We start from the raw sequence: 21,319 nt of genomic DNA, 5'->3' as shown, positions 1-21,319 counted from the left end.
ATTAGAGAGGTGCATGGGAACGGGGATGATGGGAATCCCATGGGTTCCGCGGGTTCCCCCCTCGGGTCATGGGGATCCTGTGGGGACACCCCCTCGGGGCGCAGGGATCCCATGGGGACCCCCCTCGAGGTCTCGGGGATCCCGCAGGATTGGAGGCAGCAAGAGGCTCCTCTTCTTTTCCCACCTGCACACACACGTAGCCGACCGGAAGTCTAACCCCCATCAGAGCTGGCGTTGGAGAGAAGGCTCCACATCAGTCACGTGCAGGGTAGAGGACAGATCTCTTCCTGGCTGAAGAACACGTAGCTGTCGCCTCTGGCCGGCTCATGGGGGGCCGCGCAGTCCTTCTCCAAGAACCAGTAGTTGAGGTAGGCAGGCATCTTGAGCACCCGTGAGCAGTGGAAAGGCTGGTCGGATGTGGCGTACTTGGGCACTCCGTAGAGCGGAGGAGCGGTGGTGGAAACAACCTTTACTAGAAAGTTGCAAAGCTTATGGCAAACTGTGTTTGGGGATAGGGTAAGTTAGAAGCTCTCCTTAAAAGCTTTTCAAGGATGGGTTCTGAGTCCTTCCTCCAGGCAGATCTCAACACAAGGACTCTCGGTATGGACGGTGAGAGGCAAACAGGCAATAGCTCACTCACGCCATCCCCATTTGGGTATCTCCCCCTCTCTCTCAAATCCAAACCCTCAGCCTCTGTCCCACCAGCAGTTCAAACCTCCGTTCCCCCCCCCCCCAATTCTTCCAACCTGTTCGACACAACTGTCTTTCTCCATTCTCTCGCTCCCTGTGACGCATTTCCTGCTATTTCTCCGGCAGGGCAGAGGGAGAGCCAAGGCGAGAAGTGGTGTTGGAGGGGGTGGGGTGCTGGAGAAGAAAAATGGCGGGTGATTTCAGGCATGAATAAGAAGGTAGGAGTGGGGGGAGGGAATGAGATTAAAGCGGCTGTGCTGGATGGCGGGCTGGGAAGAGCAGGAGAGATGGTAGACCACAGGGTGCTTAAAGGGTAAAGGCAGTCAAATGTGTGTGACTTGGTCTCTGTGGTGGGCAGTGGTTGGCAATTGAAAGTGTGGGAGTTCTTTGGTTGAGAGCTTTGGAGAGCAGCGCGTTCTCTGCAGAGTTCCACGCATTTGTACTTTTGGACTGTTTATTCAACATATCTACTACCTTAGGAGTATCAGAGACCCCTGAAGAAGACTATCTTGTCGAAACACGGACCGTGTGGGGTCCCATGCTCTCAGCGAATTAGATCCTCAAGGTTTTTATGTGGATTGTTTTATTTCTATGTGGATTGGTTACATTGATTTGTGGAACTTTTACATTTTCAATAAAGTCCATTTCAGGAACATTGCCACTCCACAGTGTTTTTTGGTTTTCCTTTGGATTTTCTTCTCTGTGGATATTTCAGGGTCAATTTCTTGGTTTGTTATTTATTTATATACCACTTATAGCCTAAGTGGTTTACATTCAGGTACTTAAGCATTTTTCTCTAACTGTCCCAGTGGGTTCACACTCTGCCTAATGTACCTGGGGCAACGGGGGGATTAACTGACTTGCCCAGGGTCACAAGGAGCAGAACAGGATTTGAACCCACAACCTCAGGGTGCTGAAGCTGTAGCTCTAACCACTGCACTACACATTCCCTATATATGTACTGTATAGACTAGGTAAATCATTTGTACATGTATGCTGGACATCTCAGAAACAATCTAATTCTATATGTAACACCATTACTAAGCTATTTTATCATAACTCCAACAGTTTGATTATAGTTCATATACAGTACTACCCCAATATTCACAGGAGTTCCGTTCCAGGAACCCCCGCGAATCTGTTCCTGTACTAAAGTCAGGCCTTACCAATCAGGAGCTGCGTGTCGGCGGTTCGCGGTCGGAAAATTCCGCGAATGACAAGGACCGTGAACCACCGACCGCGAATTCGCGGGGGAGCACTGTATTGTAATATATTGTATATTACTGAAGTTAATGTTCATATTTCCATCAAAGCTGCTCATGTAGATTGCTCTGAATTGACATTAGTTAGCGGTATAGAAGCTTTAAATAAACAATGTCGACTTGTAGAGTCATATAAGGCCTATATTTTATCATATTGGATTCATCTCTTGCTATACAAATACTTTTTTTGTTCTTTTCATTGTCATTGCAGCATGCTTCTCATCATTCCTATTTGAGCAATGGAAAGACTTTGCACAATGTGAACATCATTAAACCAAACAGTATTCCAGGGGCCAAGAGGCAGAGAACAAATTGGCTTGATGCTCCTGATGACGGTTTCTTTATTGTTACAGAAGAGACGAGGTAAAGTGAAAGTAATGTAGGCCTTAATGACTATGAAGGTACCCCTCCCCCACTTTTATTTTTTTTTTTTTTACAAAGCCGTGCTGCCAAGCAGCCTGAACTAAATGCTACGCCGCCCATTCTATTCCTATGGGCGGTTTGGCATTTAGCTTGCGCTACAAGACAGCAGAACTTTGTAAAAAGGGGGAGGGGTTTAATTTGGACTAAGAAGCTGGCAGCTTTATTGTAAATGCATTAGCTGTTATTGCATTTCTGTACTATGCTTTCTCTGAGCTTAAAGCCAGCCACGTTTTTAGGTCAGACTTGCTATGTGACACTTTGTAAAGATGTTGTCTTGAACTTCAGAATATTCGTGCGAGGTAGATTTTCAAACATTTCAATCAGTTAACTTCAGGAGTTAGCTAGTCCAGTCTCTACTTCTAAATATTTTCTCCCGCAAATACGCTTGGATTCAACCATTTAATTCACAAAGTGGCCATATTTAGCCAACTGAAAAGGATCAGCTTCAGGTCGATTCCTTGAGTGAGATTTATGACTGTTTAGCATTGATTTTCAGCACTAAGGTAATCTATCTCAGTCAGACAAATAGAAGTTTAAAATCTAACCAGTCAAGTTTCACCTGAAAATCTAGTCAGGTTTGGCTAAACTTAGATGGTTATTTTGCCCACATAAAAGTTATTTGAAAATTGTGCTCCTAAAGCATTCTCTAAAGTGCGTGCTAGAATAGTCACAACATTCATGACCCCCCTGCCCTCCCCCCCGGTGCCTTTCCCTTGTGAATGCCTCCTTTGCACTAGACAATTGTCGTACACACGTATAGAATAGGGTCATGTTGTCGCATGAATACTGTGCAGTTCTAGTTATCACATTTCAAATAAGATATAGCGGAATTAGAAAAAGTACAGAGGAGGACGATGAAAATGGTAAGAGATGGGACGACTTTCCTATGAGGAAAGGCTAAAGCAGCTAGGGCTCTTCAGCCTGGAGAAGAGACATCTCAGAGGAGATATGATAGAGGGTCTATAAAATACTGAGTGGAGAGGGTAGATGCAAATCTTTTGTTTATTCTTCTCAGAAATACTAGGACAAGGGGGTCATGTAATGAAACAATTAAATAGCAGATTTAAAACAAACCGGAGAAAATATTTCTTCACTCAACATGTAATTAAACTCTGGAATTCATTGCCAGAGAATGTGGTGAAAGCAGTTAGCATGGCAGAGTTTAAAAAGATTTGGATCATTTCCTAACTCAAAAGTCCATAAGTCATTATTGAAATGGCTTGGGGAAATTGAATAAGCAACATAAAATCTTTTTTACTCCTTGGGATCTTGCCTGGGTTGGCCACTGTTGGAAACAAGATACTGGGCAGTTTGACCTGTGGTCTATCCCATTATGGCAGCTTTTATGTGCTTATATCGTAGCTCATGCGTGTTAACTGCAAATTAATGCTAGTTAAGGCCAATTATTGATACTTATCGCCAATTAAGTGCCTATCAAGGGCCAATTAAGTAATTGTTAGGCATGTATAAGTGGCATTATTCTATACTCTTGCAATTGTGCATATAAGTGGTGCACATTGTTTGTAGAATTAGATAGGATATGTATAATGGGTTTATGCTTATAGCACAATGAATAATTTTGGAAAGTAGGTGCTAAGATTTATGCAAAAGTTACATAAATGTCTAGAATACTAGCATTTATGTTCTTATGTGTACACACACACATTTATATGCCACTGTGTCACCTAAGTGCTATATACATATCTTTGATAGTAGAGTGAGCAGGACCAGGAAGTTGCAACAGAGGGAAGGCTTGGAGTCGGCTTGAACAAGGGGGATGAGTGAAGATCTAAAGGATTTAAAGTTACCTGGGAGGGGAATCAGAGGAATAGAGTTAAATGACCCCCCCAATTGCCTGGGAGGGTGAGGTTATCTTTCCCACCCATTTGGACTCAGGCCCACCCAAAATTGGATGTCTGACTATGCCCCTATTTAGAAAAAAATACATTTTTGGTTTTTTGGATATAAAAGTGTTCATTTCCAAAGAATGCCCCACAGTTTTCTAAGATAACCATTCACATCCTAGAAGCTCTGGGGTTCATCATAATCTGTCCAAAATTTGTATTGAATCCTTCCTTATTTCTTTAGTATTAGATCTTTGATTTGGAAAAGAATTCCTTTCTAACCCCCAAAATAGGAGTCATAATAGATATCACCTGACTGCCTGTGCAGTATCAGGTGCAAAGCATGCTAAATGCTAAGGGCCTGATTCTATATAGGATACCAGTATCTGCGGTCGCCTAAGAAGCAGCCGTCGATTGCATGCCAATTACGCAGCAGCGTCCTATTCAGAATCGGGTCTGCATTTTGCAGGCCTACATTTAAGACATCTGTCTCCCGTTTATGGAGACCCGTACCAACACTTAAGCCCACCCAAGGCTACTTCTGGGCGAAACCATGATGCTTAAGCGTTCCTGCATGCTCCATAGAAGTAGCACAAATGCCTTCCTCGGCAGCATTTTTTCTAAAAACATGCGTTCCAATTGGCTGCCGGATGGTGGTAGGATACCTATCGCTGCCTAAAATCAGGATACATGGTTCGAGAATCAGCCGCTAAGAAGCCCAGTTTATACCTAAGGGCATCTTAGCATTTCATACAAACTAAATTTGTTAGCGCACCTTAGTAAAAGGATCCCTTAGTGTGCAAACTTTCAGGTTGTTAGTTTTCAAAAGAGAACGATGCATGTTTCCTTTGAAACTTGACCTCCCCCAACAAGTACACAGAAAGATATTTAGATTATCCATGGATGTATATTTTAAAATATTAATAAAGATGATTGAACTTTAAAAAAAAAAAAAAAAGCTGTTTTATAATACATTTAATCAGGCTTTTATTTAAAACAGTAAGCATGTTTAATTTAAAAAAAAATGGAAAAGGTAAAACTGCTGAGAGCCCCTTATGGGATTGCTAATTAACTTTCTTGGGAATTAAAATCAATGAAGCTGTGGGGTACATATGGTACAATTAATGAAACTGTCAACTTTAATTAGCTCTTTATAGGATGAGCAAAAGTTATGCAGCATAGAAATTTTTTTACCAAAATTCACTGCCATTAACAGTAGTATCTGCAGAAACAAATCATTATTTTATATTTGTTAGAAAAACATTCATCTAGAATAAAATATACTTCCCTCTGTATATACTTCTAGATTTATATTATTTAGAAATATATCCAAATGAATGTGCAATATATTTTTATTTGATTTATAATAATCAGACATCCTTGTGGCTCGTAAACACCTGAAGACTATATATTTAATTGCATCAAAACTACATTTGCGCAGTGGATATTGATGATTTTTTTATGTTGCTGCCTAGTGTAATATACTGTATATTTGCAAAAGCACAGAACATCTGTGTATCGGGAAAATACCTCCATTGTTCCACACAAAACATATTAGGGACTTGTTAAAAAGTGGCTAGTGTTTTTACTCAATGCAGATCTGAAGCCACTTTTAGCATGGTGGCGAAATGACCCCATTTTCCTTTTTACCTATTAATAGCCAGCTGCTAATCCCCGAACCTCCATTTTTGTACTTTATTAGCCACACTCTGATTCGCAGATTCTGGGCATCTCCATTCCACATGCGGTTTGGGCTCTTTTATACATCTTTGTGGACCTTTACCGAATCCATTGGACCCTTGAAACACGGACCGTGTCGGCCCCTGTTCCACTTTACAAAGGTGTACCACATTGAAACGATGTTTTGTTGTAAATAAAACTTGGCATCATATACATCCTTTCTGCAGTATTTTTCTTTGCATCTGTTAATTTTTCCCATTAAAATGTGAGCCCCTACCATCACATATTTTGTAGGTAGTAAGCTCATAATTTATTTTTTTGGGTTTTATATCCTGTCCTTCCCTGCTTGACTCTCACTCCCAACGCTAAGGGTACAGCAACCACACTGACCCTCCTAACATTTTTGTCCCCCAACCTGCCTCAGGGGATTCATTACCACACAAGCCTATTGCAGTAATATCCTGCTCTAAGTTTCAAAACCGGCTGCTGGAAGTCAGTGTGGGTGCTGTACTCTTAGCATCAGGAGTGATAGTCAAGCAGCACTGAAGTCCTAAAGGACAGTTAATTACTGCTTCACACGTTGTGAGATTTTTTAAAGATTTTTTTTAGCAATTACAGAGTTATAGAAACATGGCAGCATATAAAGGCCATCTAGTCTGCCCATCCACAGTAACCATTGTCTCTTTCTCTGAGAGATCCCACGTGCCTGTCCCAGGCCCTCTTGAATTCAGGCACAGTCTCTGTTTCCACCACCTCTTCCGGGAGATTGTTCCATGCATCTACCACCCTTTCTGTATAAAAGTATTTCCTTAGATTACTCCAGAGCCTATCGCCTCTTAACTTCATCCTATGCCCTCTCATTGCAGAGTTTCCTTTCAAATTAAAGAGACTCGACTCATGCGCATTTATATTACGTAGGTATTTAAACGTCTCTATCATATCTCCCCTCTCCCGCCTTTCCTCCAAAGTATACAGATTGAGATCTTTAAGTCTGTCCCCTTATGATGTATCACGAAGACCACACATCATTTTAGTAGTCTTCCTCTGGACCGACTCCATCCTTTTTATATCTTTTTGAAGGTGCTGCCTCCAGAATTATACACAATATTCTAAATGAGTTCTCACCAGAGTCTTATACAGAGGCATCTCCTTTTTCCTACTGGCCATACCTCTCCCTATGCAACCTAGCATCCTTCTAGCTTTCGCCGTCACTTTTTCAACCTGTTTGGCTACCTTAAGATCATCGCATACAATCACACCCAAGTCCTGCTCTTCCGTCGTGCACATAAGTTCCTCACCCCCTAAACTGTACCATTATGTTGATTGGATAACACTTTGTTTATGTGTTAACTTTTCCATAAAAGTAAAAATGGGAGAGAGTGGGGGGAGAAACAAATAATTAAACGACCCAGATTCACTAAAGATAGGAAGTCAATCACTGTTGGCCAATTCCTGGCCGATTTTAAACAGCAATTGATTCACTATCAAGTTTGCATGCAAATGATTTGCATGAAGGTACAAATCATTTGCATGCAAACTCCCAACTCAAAAGTGATTGAGTCGGGGCACAGTCCTGACAGTAGTGACAGGAGAAGCAGCCAAGTTGATGACCCTTGATTCTACTTGAGCAGCTGACCACTGTCCCCACCTTAATCCCCCAGCGAATACTGTCCTCTTCCCTCTCCCCTGAACATAAAATTGGAAAGGAAACCCCAGGTATATGTCAGCTGCAGGTATTTTAGCCATTCTGAACAAAGCAGTAAGCCTGTTAGAGGAACAGCCTAATGGTTAGTGTGAATCAAGGGACCCAGGTTCAAGTCCCGGTTCAACACTTTTTTTTTTCTTTGTTTTTTAATTCTGAGCCTTCCAGAAACAGAAAATATCTACTGCATCTAAATATATAAGACCACCTACAAGCCTGAAGGCTATTGAAGTGGTGTGCATTCAGGTACAGTAGGAATTTCATCATGCTTATCAATAAAAAAGAGTTATAGTGGAGTCTGAACCTGTCTCCCTGAGTTTATAGTCCATTGCACTAATCACTAGACTTCTCTACTCTACAGGGACATCTGTGTGGCCATATTTTTAAAAATGATGCCAGACAGACGATCATAGTCCTGATTTTTTTGTTGTTCAGAAGTTAGACATTTCACTTTGAAAAAGTAGCTATTCATTTTGGACATTTTCAGTGCAAGAAATATCTATCTCGCAGGCATAACTGAACAGGAAATCTAGATGTTTTTTCTGTTTGATTATGGCTATGAGATGGGTGTTATAAGCAGGACGATTTTTGGGATTTATTTTTATTTAAGATTTGATAAACCACTCCTGCATTTTACTAACCTAAGCGGTTTACAATGTATCAGACTAAAATGAGATTTAAACTTTTGGTTTTTATTGAAAATTCCCTTAATAGGTGCCAACATTTCCGCTATATGTCAAAATTATAGAAGGCCTAGTAGCCAAACTCCTCACCAACTACATAGATGACCACAACCTACTCCACCCCAAGCAATCAGGCTTCAGAACAAATTTCAGTACAGAGACACTACTAGGCTCCCTTATGGATACCGTCAGACAACACCTTAGTACAGGGAAAAAAATGCTTCTCATACAACTGGACCTAACTGCGGCATTCGACCTAGTGGATCACAACATCCTTCTACAGATCTTAGACGCAATAGGCATCTCAGATAAAGTATACTCTTGGTTTGAAGGATTCCTAAAACTCAGAACCTACAGTGTAAAATCAAACAAAGAAAAGTCAGAATCCTGGTCAAACCCCTGCGGCGTACCACAAGGATCTCCACTATCCCCCACCCTCTTCAATCTCTACACTGCATCTCTAGGAACGCATCTGGACAATCTGGGCATAACCACTTATAGTTATGCGGATGACATCACATCCTCATCCCATACGATCATTCCAAACCTACCATGACAGACAAACTTCACCAAACACTTGAAACAGTCACAACCTGGATGAAAAATCACAAACTTAAACTCAACCAAGACAAAACAAAATTCATCCTTCTCGAAAATGACAAGATCCAAACCACAACCAACTTAGACATAAACGCAATCAAATATCCCATCCAAACCACCATAAAACTACTTGGCATGACCATAGACAGATGCTGCACCATGCAACCGCAAATAAATAAAACAATTAAGAGATCATTCGCAGTCATGAGAAATCTGAGACAAGTCCGAAAATTCTTTGAAAGAACACAATTCCAACTTATAGTACAATCCCTAATACTAGGTATATTGGACTACTGCAACATCCTCTTCCTTCCTTGCCCTGCAACTATGATCAAACAACTCCAAACAATCCAAAATACAGCATTGAGACTCATCTACTCTTTGAAAAAACATGACCACATCACTGAAGCCTTCATCAACTCACACTGGCTCCCAATCCAAGAAAGAATCCAATTCAAATTCTACTGCATATTATTTAAAACCCTACACGGAGACAGCCCATCATACTTGAACAATCGCCTCATCCAAGCACCCACTACAAGACACAGAAAAACGCACTCCCCATTCATACCCCCCCCAATCAAGGAAGTAAAAAGAACAAAACTACACGACGGCCTCCTAGCCACCCAAGCCGCAAGGCTGGACAACAAGATCTCCAACCTCTTGATGACCACCCCAGACTATAGGACGTTCAGAAAAGAATTAAAAACCACACTTTTCAAGAAATTCCTGAAGCAGCAATAACATCACGACCGTTTAATAACTCTAAAACTGACATTTGACCTATCCATTACTGCACGAATAATAACAAAAGAACTTCCACTATGACCACCTATTAACTCTTTCACAAACCACCTCACCCTCAACAACCCGCTAAATGTTTATAAGATCTACAACTTACCTCTCTTGCTAATCATTGTAACTCTGTTTTTTTTAAATTAACCTTTTGTAATCCGCCTTGAACCGCAAGGTAATGGCGGAATAGAAATCCCTAATGTAATGTAATGTAATGTAATGACTGATGTTGCCTCACACAATGCAAATTATTTAATTTTATTTTATTTCTTGTATACCGCTATACCGTGAGGTTCTAAGCGGTTTACAGTAAAGATACATTAAAGATACAATAAAATAAAAAGAAAGAAAGAAAGGTACTTGGAAGTTCCCTAACTGTCCCGAAGGCTCACAATCTAACTAAAGTACCTGAGAAAACAATTATTAAAATAGTAAAGATAGAAAAGATAAAGACAGAGATAGAGACAAGATATGAACATCCCAACAAGTATTCAGTGAATAAATTAAATTAGGATTAAAAAAACAAATAAAAATTAAATATATAAAATTAAAGTAAATTCCAGTCAGAAAATAGGATCTGATATTAGAAGTTCATAGAGACGACATGCCAAGGATAGTATGCTCCTTGAGTCCTGAAATATGAAGCCCAGCCACCAAAAGGTTTCCCAGGTTGTAGTACTGAGTGCCAAAATGCAGGCTAGTCATTTGGATCAGAGTCAAGGCAATGCCAAAAAGCAGGCATGTTATTTGGATCAGAATGACCTCTGCAACAGCCGGGCAATCGCCACTATCATCTCGGTGCATCAGCTGCTTTAAACAGCCAACTGCCACCATCATCTGATGCGCCGTCTTCCTCCCCACTGGTACGACTTCAAAGCAGAGAAGCGGGAGTAAGTGGCTGTCGGCACGCAGATGTAAAGGAGCCGAAACCAGACCTCTTACACCCTCGACCAAAGGATGAGGACCCAGTCCAGCATTTCTCAACCGCCACCATGGAACAAGTCGAGTAGAAGGTGAGAGGCCACCTCAGCTGTTGGACCTGAGCAACTGTCAAACCAGAGAAAAAATTATCCCTCCCTGGACATAATCAAAGGGATTAGCTCAGTATTGGGGATGCTTAACACCCATTGCTCTAGAGCTGTGTTTCTCAACTTCTTCAAGCCAAGTACTCACTAAATCTAACAAATATCAACTGAGTACCCCTACCCAAACTCCGCCCCAGAACCACCCAAACTCTGGCTCAGACATGCCCAAGCTCCACCCCTGACCCTACCCCCATAATATTAGTATTAATTGTAATGCAATTTCTTTCATCCATTTTTCATATACACACAATATAAACTTATTAATACATAATGGTAACCACAAAATAACCCCCCCCCACACACAAAGCACACTGTACACAGAAAATGTTAATTATCATTTGTATTTGTTTTGTTTTGTTCAAAGAGGTCAAGGCAGATGACTTTAAAATATGCAATGTCACCTCAGTAACAACTATAGAAAAATAGACAAATATAGTGCAAAATTTAGACAGCAGATATAAATTCTCAAAATTGACATATTTTGATCACTAAATTGAAAATAAAGTCATTTTTCATACCTTTGTTGTCTGGTGATTTCATGAGTCTCTGGTTGCACTTCCTTCTGACTGTGCATCTAATATGTCTTTCTTTCTGCCTCCTGCACGCTTCTTCTTCAGATCTCATTCCCTTCCACAACCCAACATCTCTGTCTCTCTCTCTCTCTCCCTCCATGAGTCCAACATTTCTTCCTCTCTCCTCCACCCTCATGGGCAACATGTCTCCCTCTCTCTCACACTGTCCTTCTCTCATTCCCACCCTTCCTGCAAAGAGAGTGGGGAAAGAGATCCAGGGTGCATCTCTCCCTACTGCCACATCCAACATTTCTCCCTTCTTTCCACCAGTCCAACATTTCTTTCTCTCTGCCTCCTGCACACTTCCTCTCATCCAGTCCTCATTCCTTCACCCAACCAACATCTCTTTCTCTCTCCCTCCATGAATCCAACTTTTTACTCTCTGCCCTCTCCCCCTTCCCCTGTGTGACATTTCTCCTTCCTTCCCCTTCCATCTCTCCCTCTCTCTATGAGTCCAACACTTTCTGCCACCTGCACACTTTCTCTGTTTTCCCTCGCCCCTTCCCTCGAGTGTGAGATCCCTCCTTCCCACCTCCAGTCCATCTCTCCCCAACCCCACTCACATGTTTTCTCCCTATGCCCCATTTCTCCCTTTCCTCCACACCATGTCCATTTCTCCCTCTCTCATCACTCTCACTCATCCTGCAACAATTTTCCTTCCTTCCCTCTCCCTAACCCCACTCTCAGCTAATATGCTCTCTCCCCATGCACCATCTCACCCTCCCCTCCAGCGTGCAACACCTTTCCTTTCCCTTCCCTTCTCCTTGAAGTCTAGCAGCACCTTTCCTTACCCCTCTCCTTCTGCCAGGTCCAGCAGTATCTCTTCTCCTTTCCCTTTCCCTCCCTCTTGTCCAGCAACATCTCTTCCTCTCCCCATTCCAGCAGTACCCTTTCTCCCTTCCCCATGTCCAGTAGTACCTCTGCTCTCCCTAGCAGCAGTTCACTGCATGCTTTTAACTTCCCCATACAATTGCCACTAGTGTTAGTTTAGCCACGGTTCCATTAGGCAGCCTCGGGGCCTTTGCTAGGCTGGCCTGCCTCCGATGAGGCAACTTCCTCTTTCGTCGGAGACGGTCTGGCCTAGCAAAGACCCCGACGCTGCCTGATAAAACTGCAGCTAAACTAATACTAGTGGCAACTGTGTGGGGAAGTTAAAAGCACACAGTGAGCTGCTGCTGCTGTTCCGGGGGGGAGGGGAGGGGGGGACAGGCTGGGGAGAGAAGACAAGGAAGGCGGGAGATACAGGATGGCAAAAGGAAGAGTCATACAGTGCCAGCGCTGCGTATACGTGACGGCAGAAGGAAGTTGGGAGACATACAGCGCTGGCACCACCTACGACCCACAAGCGGCTCACGTGTTGAGAAACACTGCTCTAGAGAGTAGGCTCTTATAGTAGATGTGTGACAAAATTCAAAAATCCATGGGATTAACATATAGAGCAGGGATGTCCAACTTCGGCCCTCACCAGGTCAGGTTTTCTGGATTTCCCATGGAAACAATGGAAACAATGCATGCAAATAGATATTATGCAAATTCATTGGGTAAAGCCTAAAAACCCGACTGAATTGCAGCCCTTGAGGACTGACGTTTGACCTCCCTGATACATAGGATCCACACATAGAAAAAGGAGAGAAACAAAGCAAAACTGAATGACCTTTACACTTTAAACAGGGCATTGAGTGGAACCTGTTTGGAACCTTAGGTGGAACTCTGGATCCCTCTGGACCATACAGGCCTTTATCTCTTGTCATTTACTATATTACTATGTAGTTGAGTGGTCTCCAACCTTTTTCATGTAAAGGGCTGCCATGTGGATACAAGAGAAATCTAAAGGCCTCCCCCCAAATTTCAAGCTTCCACATACTACTAATTTTGTAAACCGCATTGACATGTTTGGTCAGACAGAGTATTAAACATTAACAATTAATACTAATATTGAATCTACAACCAGTTGCATAGTTCGGGGGGCGTCCACCCCGAATAACATCTTGGTGAGAGTTCCAGCATCCCTTCTCCTCTGCCCCCCCCACTCCTTCCCACACCACCCCCTTCTGTGCATGCCCCTTCACTTCCTCCCCCCTTACCGCTATCACTTTGCCAGCGTTCGCACCAACGTCTGCTCTCCCTCTGACGTCACTTTCAGATCCCGTTGCTAGGAAGTGATGTCAGAGGAAGAGCCAAAGACGATGCGGGCAGCAAGTTGGCCATGCTGCTTGTGCCTTGGAAGTTAAAAGAGGTACAGGGTAAGGAAGGGGTGCACACGCATGGTGGGGGAGGGGCGCCACCAGCCCGGGCGCCTCTCACCCTCACTATGCCACTGTCTACAACACTTCAAGGGTTTATTTTTTAAAAACTCACTCTGTTTTGTATTATCAACAGTAGCAAATTCTATAAATGAGACACCTGAGTATCACACTTAAGAGATTGTTTGCAGTTTCTATAACAAGTGGGCAAGCCTGAAATTAATGCCTTTACATCAACTGAGGGCTGCAGTGTAGGACTTCGAGGGCCGCATGTGATTTTGGGACCACGCATTACAGACCTCTGATGTAATTCATCTACTAAAACTGTTCTAGCTGTTCCAGTAGCTGAGAAAATCAGCTCTACTATGATCTACACTGCTCCCTCTGTATTTGCGGTTTCATCATTCACGGTTTTGATTATTTGCGGTTTTTAGTTTGCTGGCTCCCCTCCTCTCAATTACATCAGTTTGCATAGAGAAATCGCTGATTCCAAGCGTTTGCAGAGAAAAATCGCTGATTTCCAGCACTTTCTTCACCATGTTTTGCCTCTCCTTCAGGAACAGGCCAGGTCTCCCACCATGTTATTCGCGGTTTCACCATATTCACGATTGTTTTTAATCCCCTATCACAGCAAATATGGAGGGAAAAGTGTATTTACAACATGAACATTTTGAAACATACAGAATATTTTATTGCATTTACGTATATGCAAAAACTGTAGACCTTTATCCCAGGACAAGCAGGCAGCATATTCTCTACATGTGGGTGATGTCATCTACGGAGCCCCCTAGCGGACGTTCTAGCAAGTAGACTTGCTTGAAGATCTTCAAGCTTGCGAGTGTACCGCGCATGCGCGAGTGCCCCTCCCGCCCGACTCAGGACATGCGTCTCCTCAGCGTGGCCTCAGTTCTCAGTTTTCCGCAGAGCCAGAAGCCCTGCTCCCTTGCTTCATGTGAAATCATTGTGCCTCTTGCACCATGGCTTGCTTTATTATTTCCTTCTGTCAGGTCTCGGCTACCTCTTCTTCTGCGGGAAGCTCAGGCCCTCCTTCGCCTCCGGGCGGTTGAGGAGGTTCCTCCGGATCAGTGGAATATGGGGTTTTATTCCTGGTATTTTCTGGTTTCCAAGAAACGGGAGATCTGCGTCCGATCCTGGACCTCAGGGCTCTGAACAAATTTCTGGTCAAGGAAAAGTTCAGAATGATCACCCTTCCTACATTATATCTCCTGATGGACGAAGGGGACTGGCTGTGCTCGTTGGACCTCAAGGAGGCTTACACGCACATACTGATTCATCCGGCCTCTCGCCAGTATCTGAGATTCCGGGTGGGGGATCTCCACTTCCAATATTGTGTTCTTCCCTTCGGCCTGGCGGCCTCACCAAGGGTCTTCATGAAATGCCTGGTTGTGGTGGCCGCAGCCCTGCATCTCCGAGGTCTGCAGGTGTTTCCCTACCTCGACGACTGGTTGATCAAAGCATCTTCTCGCCAGGAAGTTCTGCACGCGATGAATCAGACTATTTGCCTTCGCTCCTCCTTGCCTCGGCCTCATCAGGAGACCCTTGTTCGATTGTGTCAGAAGGTGGCCCTCCTGTCCTCGGCCCCAGCTCGGTTCATGATAGTCTTGCTCGGCCACATGGTCTCCACGGTTCACGTGACTCCTTTTGCCAAACTTCACCTCCGCATACCTCAGTGGACCCTGGCGTATCAATGGAACCAGGATCGGGATCCTGTCTCTCGACTCATTGTCATGACTCCTTTGTTGAAACAGTCTCTCCGCTGGTGGATGGTCTCTTCCAATCTTTCCAGAGGTTTTCTGTTTCATGCTCCTCCCCCACAGAAGGTGCTCATGACGGACTCATCAGCCTATGCTTGGGGGGCTCATCTGGATGGTCTTCGCACGCAGGGTCTTTGGTCTGGTGCGGACCGCCTTTGTCATATCAATCTGCTGGAGCTTCGCGCTGTTTTCAACACTCTGAAAACTTTCTGTCACCTGCTTCGCGACCGGGTGGTGCTGGTTCGCACGGACAACCAGGTCGCATGTATTATATCAACAAACAGGGGGGCATTGGGTGGCTCTGGGATTGGGCGATCCGCCGCAACATTTTCCTTCGTGCTGTCTACATTCAGGGTCAGCAGAACTGCCTGGCGGACAAGTTGAGCCGTCTTCTGCAGCCTCACAAATTGTCACTCCATTCTTCGACCCTGTGGTCAGGTGTTTGCTCGGTGGGGGACACCGGAAATCGATCTGTTCGCATCCCCCCTCAATCGCAAGTTGCCCCATTTCTGCTCCAGGGTTTACACCCCTTACAGGATCGAGGCGGATGCCTTTCTTCTGGATTGGACGAACCTGTTTCTGTATGCGTTTCCTCTTTTCCCTCTGATTCTGAAGACTCTCGTCATGCTCAAGTCCACTCACGCCACCATGATTCTGATAGCTCCTTGGTGGCCCTGAAAACCGTGGTTCTCCCTGCTGTTACAACTCAGTTCCAAGGAGCCTCTTCTACTGCCTGTTTTTCCTTCTCTGCTTACGCAGAATCTGGGGTCTCTGCTTAATCCCAACCTGCAGTCTCTGCACTTAACAGCTTGGTTCCTTGAGATTTAATGCTCTCGTTCCAGTTTTCTCAGTCTGTGCTGGATGTCCTGGAGGTGTCTCGGAAGGAGTCCACTCGCCAATGTTACCATCAGAAGTAGACCCACTTTTCTTCCTGGTGTGCTAAGCAGCGACAGGAACCGCAATCCGCCTCCTTGTCTTCTGTCCTGGATTATCTGTTGCACTTGTCTGGGGCTGGCCTCAAATCCACCTCGATTAGAGTCCACCTTAATGCCATTGCTGCTTTTCATCTGCCGATTGACGGGAAGCCTCTCTCTGTTCATCCTGTGGTTTCCCGCTTAATGAAGGGCCTTTTTCACATTCATCCGCCCCTTAAACCTCCTCCCATGGTTTGGGATCTTAACGTGGTCCTTGCTCAATTGATGAAACCGCCTTTTGAGCCGCTGGCGCGGGCTCACTTGAAGTTTCTCACATGGAAATTTGTGTTTCTTATTGCGTTCACTTCTGCTCGTAGGGTCAGTGAGCTTCAGGCCTTGGTGGTGGACCCTCCTTTCACTGTTTTCCATCATGATAAGGTGGTTCTCTGTACCCATCCTAAATTCTTGCCTAAGGTTGTTTCGGATTTTAACATCAACCAATCAATTGTTCTTCCTGTGTTTTTTCCAAAGCCCCATTCTCACCCAGGGGAAGTGGCTCTGCATTCTCTTGACTGTAAGCATGCGCTGGCCTTCTACTTGAAGCGCACTGCTCCTCAGCGGTCTGCTCCCCAGCTGTTCATCTCTTTCGATCCTAATCGCTTGGGGTGCTCTGTTTCTAAGTAGACCATTTCTAACTGGTTATCCGCTTGTATCTCTTTCTGTTACGCTCAAGCTGGTCTCTCCCTGCCGGGTCGAGTCACAGGCCACAGGTCAGAGCGATGGCGGCGTCTGTTGCTTTCCTCCGATCGACTCTAATTGAGGAAATCTGTAAGACTGCCACATGGTCCTCAGTTCATACTTTCACCTCTCACTACTGTCTGGATGCTTTCTCCAGGCGTGACGACCATTTTGGACAGTCGGTTTTGCGAAATATGTTCTCCTAAATTGCCAAGTCTCCCACCATCTCATTCTGGTTAGCTTGGAGGTCTCCCACATGTAGAGAATATGCTGCCTGCTTGTCCTGGGATAAAACACAGTTACTTAACGTAACAGGTGTTATCCAGGGACAGCAGACAGATATTCTCGCAACCCACCCACCTCCCCGGGTTGGCTTCTTTGCTAGCTATCTGAACTGAGGCAACGCTGAGGAGACGCATGCCCTGAGTCGGGCGGGAGGGACACTCGCGCATGCGCGGTACACTCGCAAGCTTGAAGATCTTCAAGCAAGTCTACTTGCGAGAACGTCCGCTAGGGGGCTCTGTAGATGACATCACCCACATGTAGAGAATATCTGCCTGCTGTCCCTGGATAACACCTGTTACGGTAAGTAACTGTGCTATATGTGCACTTTATACTGTACACTACAGGTCACTGCGTATCATGCAGAGTGAAATATGCATGCACCTATATTCAGCTACTGCATTATAAATCTGTGAAAATTAACGAGCTTTGATGTACAAAGTAATGTAGCTGTTGCATGATCAAGGAAAATGTGTCTGTTGAATAAATTTGTATTTTTGTATAGAGTAAAGGGTAGATTTAAGAAGGGGTACCGAAAGTTAGCTGCAAAAAATTGAGTGCTAAGTATTCCTATAAAGGCAAAGTTGGACACTGAAGCCATTATAGAATTTGAGTGCCTAAATTAAAGTATAAGTATTTGTGCCAAGTCAAAGGCTGGTGTAAACATTCACACCTAAACACTGTCGGTTGAGCATATAACTGACTGTTTTCTTTACACGTACTCCCAAATTCTATATATTGTATGGTGCTTTGAATTGCATGTGTGAATTTGGGCACATGCCCAAATTTGCACACGCAACTTAATTGAATAATGAGCCAATTAATGCTAATAATTGTCTTCTTAAAATCAGCATTAATTAGTTTGAATTGAAATTTATGCACGCAAATTTAGGCGTGAGATCCATGCCTAAATTTTACACACGGTGCTAAAAAAGGAATGGAGACATTGGAGGGCCATGGGTGGACTGGGGGGCATTCCTCACGTGTAAACGTGAGGAATGCCCCCAATCCACCCATGACCCATGGAGGGTCCAGAAGAGAGCGACACGTTTGATAAAAGGTATGGAAAACCTTTCATACGCTGAAAGACTGGAAAACTGGGGCTCTTTTCCCTGGAGAAGCGGAGACTTAGAGGGGATATGATAGAGACTTACAAGATCATGAAGGGCATAGAGAAAGTGGAGAGGGACAGATTCTTCAAACTTTCAAAATCTGAAAGAACGAGAGGGCATTCGGCAAAATTAAAAGGGGACAGATTTAGAACCAACGCTAGGAAGTTCTTCACCCAACGGGTGGTGGACACCTGGAATGCGCTTCCAGAGGGCGTGATTTAGGACAAGGTACGGTATTGGAGTTCAAGAAGGGATTGGACAATTTTCTGAAGGAAAAGGGGATAGAAGGGTATAGATAGAGGGTTACTATACAGGTCTTGGACCTGGTGGGCTGCCACGTGAGCGGGCTGCTGGGCAGGATGGACTTCTGGTCTGACCCAGCAGAGGCACTTCTTATGTTCTTATGAGGCGGGGCGGGGGAGAAGCGCTGTTTCTGGCGACTAGGGCTTATTTTCGGGGGTAGGACTTATATTAAGACCTACCCCCAAAATCATGCTAGGGCTTATTTTCGGGGAAACACGGTAATACCACTTTAAGGTAATTATTGACAGTTAAACCAATTGGTGCCCACTTAATTAGGTTCTAAACTATAAATGCACATACAGTTTTGCATTTGGACAGTTGTAAATTTGTGCACTCAGGTTTATCCAGTTAAGAGGTATATATGTGTGTATGAGTATGCAGTACATAATCTATGTAACCCCCAAATTCTATAAAAAGCGCTAAAAATGTAATTGAATAACAAGCTAATTAGCACTAGTAATTGGCTTCTTAACAAGCAATTATTGGTACTAAATAAAATCAATTACAAATTACTTGTATCAATTTAGGCGCACGTCAAAAAGGGGGCATGAAAATGGGTGGGTCATGTTGGATTGGGGGCGTTACTTTCAGTTATGTGCTTAATTATAGAATACAAGCATCCATGCCTAAATTTAGACACAGGCATTTGCACCACGTTTCCCATGGTGTGAAGGGCCCTGTCTAAATTTAATTGTGGTTTTCGGGCCTTAGCACTATTCTGTAAGCCGCACCTAAATGTAAGCGTGGCTTATAGAACAGTAATTTTATTGGTGCTGATTTTATGGGCGCCATATATAGAATTTAACCTACAGAGTATACTGTACATACATAAAGTTGGCAAAACTCTGAGATCAAACAACAGATTCTACATACTTTCCTTTGATGGGCCAACAAAATATCTGTGCATAGAACTGCTGGTGAATGACTCAATGCTTGTTTCATTTCAGTGCTGAAGCAGTTAGAAATCATCTGATGGTAAGTTTAATGCCTCTGGGAATAATTTGACTCTAGAATAAAATATGACCTTCAGCCAGGGCCGGATTTACGTATAACCTAGATAAGAGCTTAGTGCCTCGCATTAGAAGGGGTCTCATGCTTAACTAGCATGGAAAACTATTAAAGCTTCGATTATACAAAAAGAAAACAACAAACCTGTGTGCAATGGGAGAGACACTATGGGCTCCTTTTACAAAGGTGTACTAGCGTGTTTAGCTGAGACACCGGATTAGCGCGTGCTACCCGAAAAACTACCGCCTGCTCAAGAGGCGGCGGTAGCAGCTAGCGCATGCTATTCTGCGCGTTAAGGTCTTAACGCACCTTTGTAAAAGGAGCTCTATATTAAGAACATATACTATCAAAATAGCCTCAAAGGCTCAACAAGCATAGAAAACAGAAAAAAAAAAACTGTCTATATAAACTATGCTTTCATGGAATACAGGAACAACATTTCATTGGCTGGTGTTGCCAGAAAAAAGAACACAGCTAAAAACCTACTAGCCTGTAAAAAAAACAAAATACCTGTAGGAAAAAAAATGATGTGCTCCAAAAAGACTGGCATCACTAGAAGACCTGCCATACCAGACTGCTTGGATTATCTGGCTGATGCTCTTCTTGGATAAGGTTTTAGCTTCTCCATTTTGGTCCGCCAGATGCTCTGGATCAGACAGTGGGCAGGCGACTCGGCCTCCAAGGCCACTCTCAGCAGATTACCGTATTTTCACCCATATACCGCGCACCCGTGTAAAACGCGCACACGGGGAACAGAAATTTATGTTAAAAAAATTTTACTATAGCGCGCACACACGCGTATACCGCGCATGCCGTCCCGACTCTCCTCTCGCCGCCCCAACTCTCCTCTCGCCGCCCCGACTCTCCTCTCGCCGCCCCGACTCTCCTTTCGCCCGCCCCGACTCTCCTTTCCAAAGGACCGCTGCTTCCTCTTCCGGTGGTCCCGCCCTTTCTCTGATGTCAGAGAAAGGGCGGGACCGCCGGAAGAGGAAGCAGCGCAGCGCAGGGCTCAGAGAAGGGGCAGGACCGCCAGCAGAGGAAGCAGCTGGGCTCGCTGGCATCCGGAAACAACGATAGGCAGCTTCTCCATGCGGGAGGGGGAGGGGGGAGGCTGTGGGGGTGCGAGCGGGCCTTCGGGGTGGGGGTGCGAGTGGTCCTTTGCGGTGATGAATCGGACATCGGTGGGGAAACTATGAAAAAAAAATTTGTACCAACGCGCATGGTTATGCACGGTTTGTAAAATCGTGTATAACACACGCGTTATATGCGTGAAAATACGGTACTCTTCAAGGATCAGATGCTGTTTAGCAAAGGGCAAGATGATCTCATGGCCCATGTGGTGGATCGCCCCCCAAATCTCTCCCAGATGGTAGAAGCCAGTGACCTGCTGGAAGGAACAGAAGCAATTTTCTTGCCTCCAGGAGAGCGCGCCAATTTTCCTCTGGCTACTCCTCTATCAAAAATGGGTCAAGCACACTGCCAGGAAAGGAATATCCACCTAAATTAAAAAATTATGAAAACTTACTTTGAATATCAAAAAAGCAATAAACAGGAAAAAAAAACAACTTAGCTTAGATGTGGGTAACAGCTTAAATGGGCAGTCATTTC

At 44.2% G+C, this 21,319-nt stretch overlaps 1 protein-coding gene across 5 annotated transcripts in view; it reads left to right on the top strand.

Moving 5' to 3' along the window:
- Positions 1-21,319, top strand: part of MTA3 (metastasis associated 1 family member 3) — a 459,795-nt gene that overhangs the window by 407,511 nt on the left and 30,965 nt on the right. For all 5 annotated transcript variants that reach the window (XR_004538871.1, XM_033939005.1, XM_033939006.1 and 2 more), the window contains 2 exons: positions 2,164-2,315; positions 19,651-19,678. Coding sequence is in view for 4 of the 5 variants with exons in the window: in XM_033939005.1 (XP_033794896.1) it covers positions 2,164-2,315; positions 19,651-19,678 (180 nt within the window). In the remaining variant the exon portion in view is untranslated. The remainder of the gene's footprint in view (positions 1-2,163; positions 2,316-19,650; positions 19,679-21,319) is intronic.

The sequence above is a fragment of the Geotrypetes seraphini genome, chromosome 3 (assembly GCF_902459505.1).
Source record: "Geotrypetes seraphini chromosome 3, aGeoSer1.1, whole genome shotgun sequence".
NCBI classification, from domain to species: Eukaryota; Metazoa; Chordata; class Amphibia; order Gymnophiona; family Dermophiidae; genus Geotrypetes; species Geotrypetes seraphini.
The sequence above is the reverse complement of the archived record's forward strand: the minus strand, read 5'-3'. Positions and strand labels throughout refer to the sequence as shown.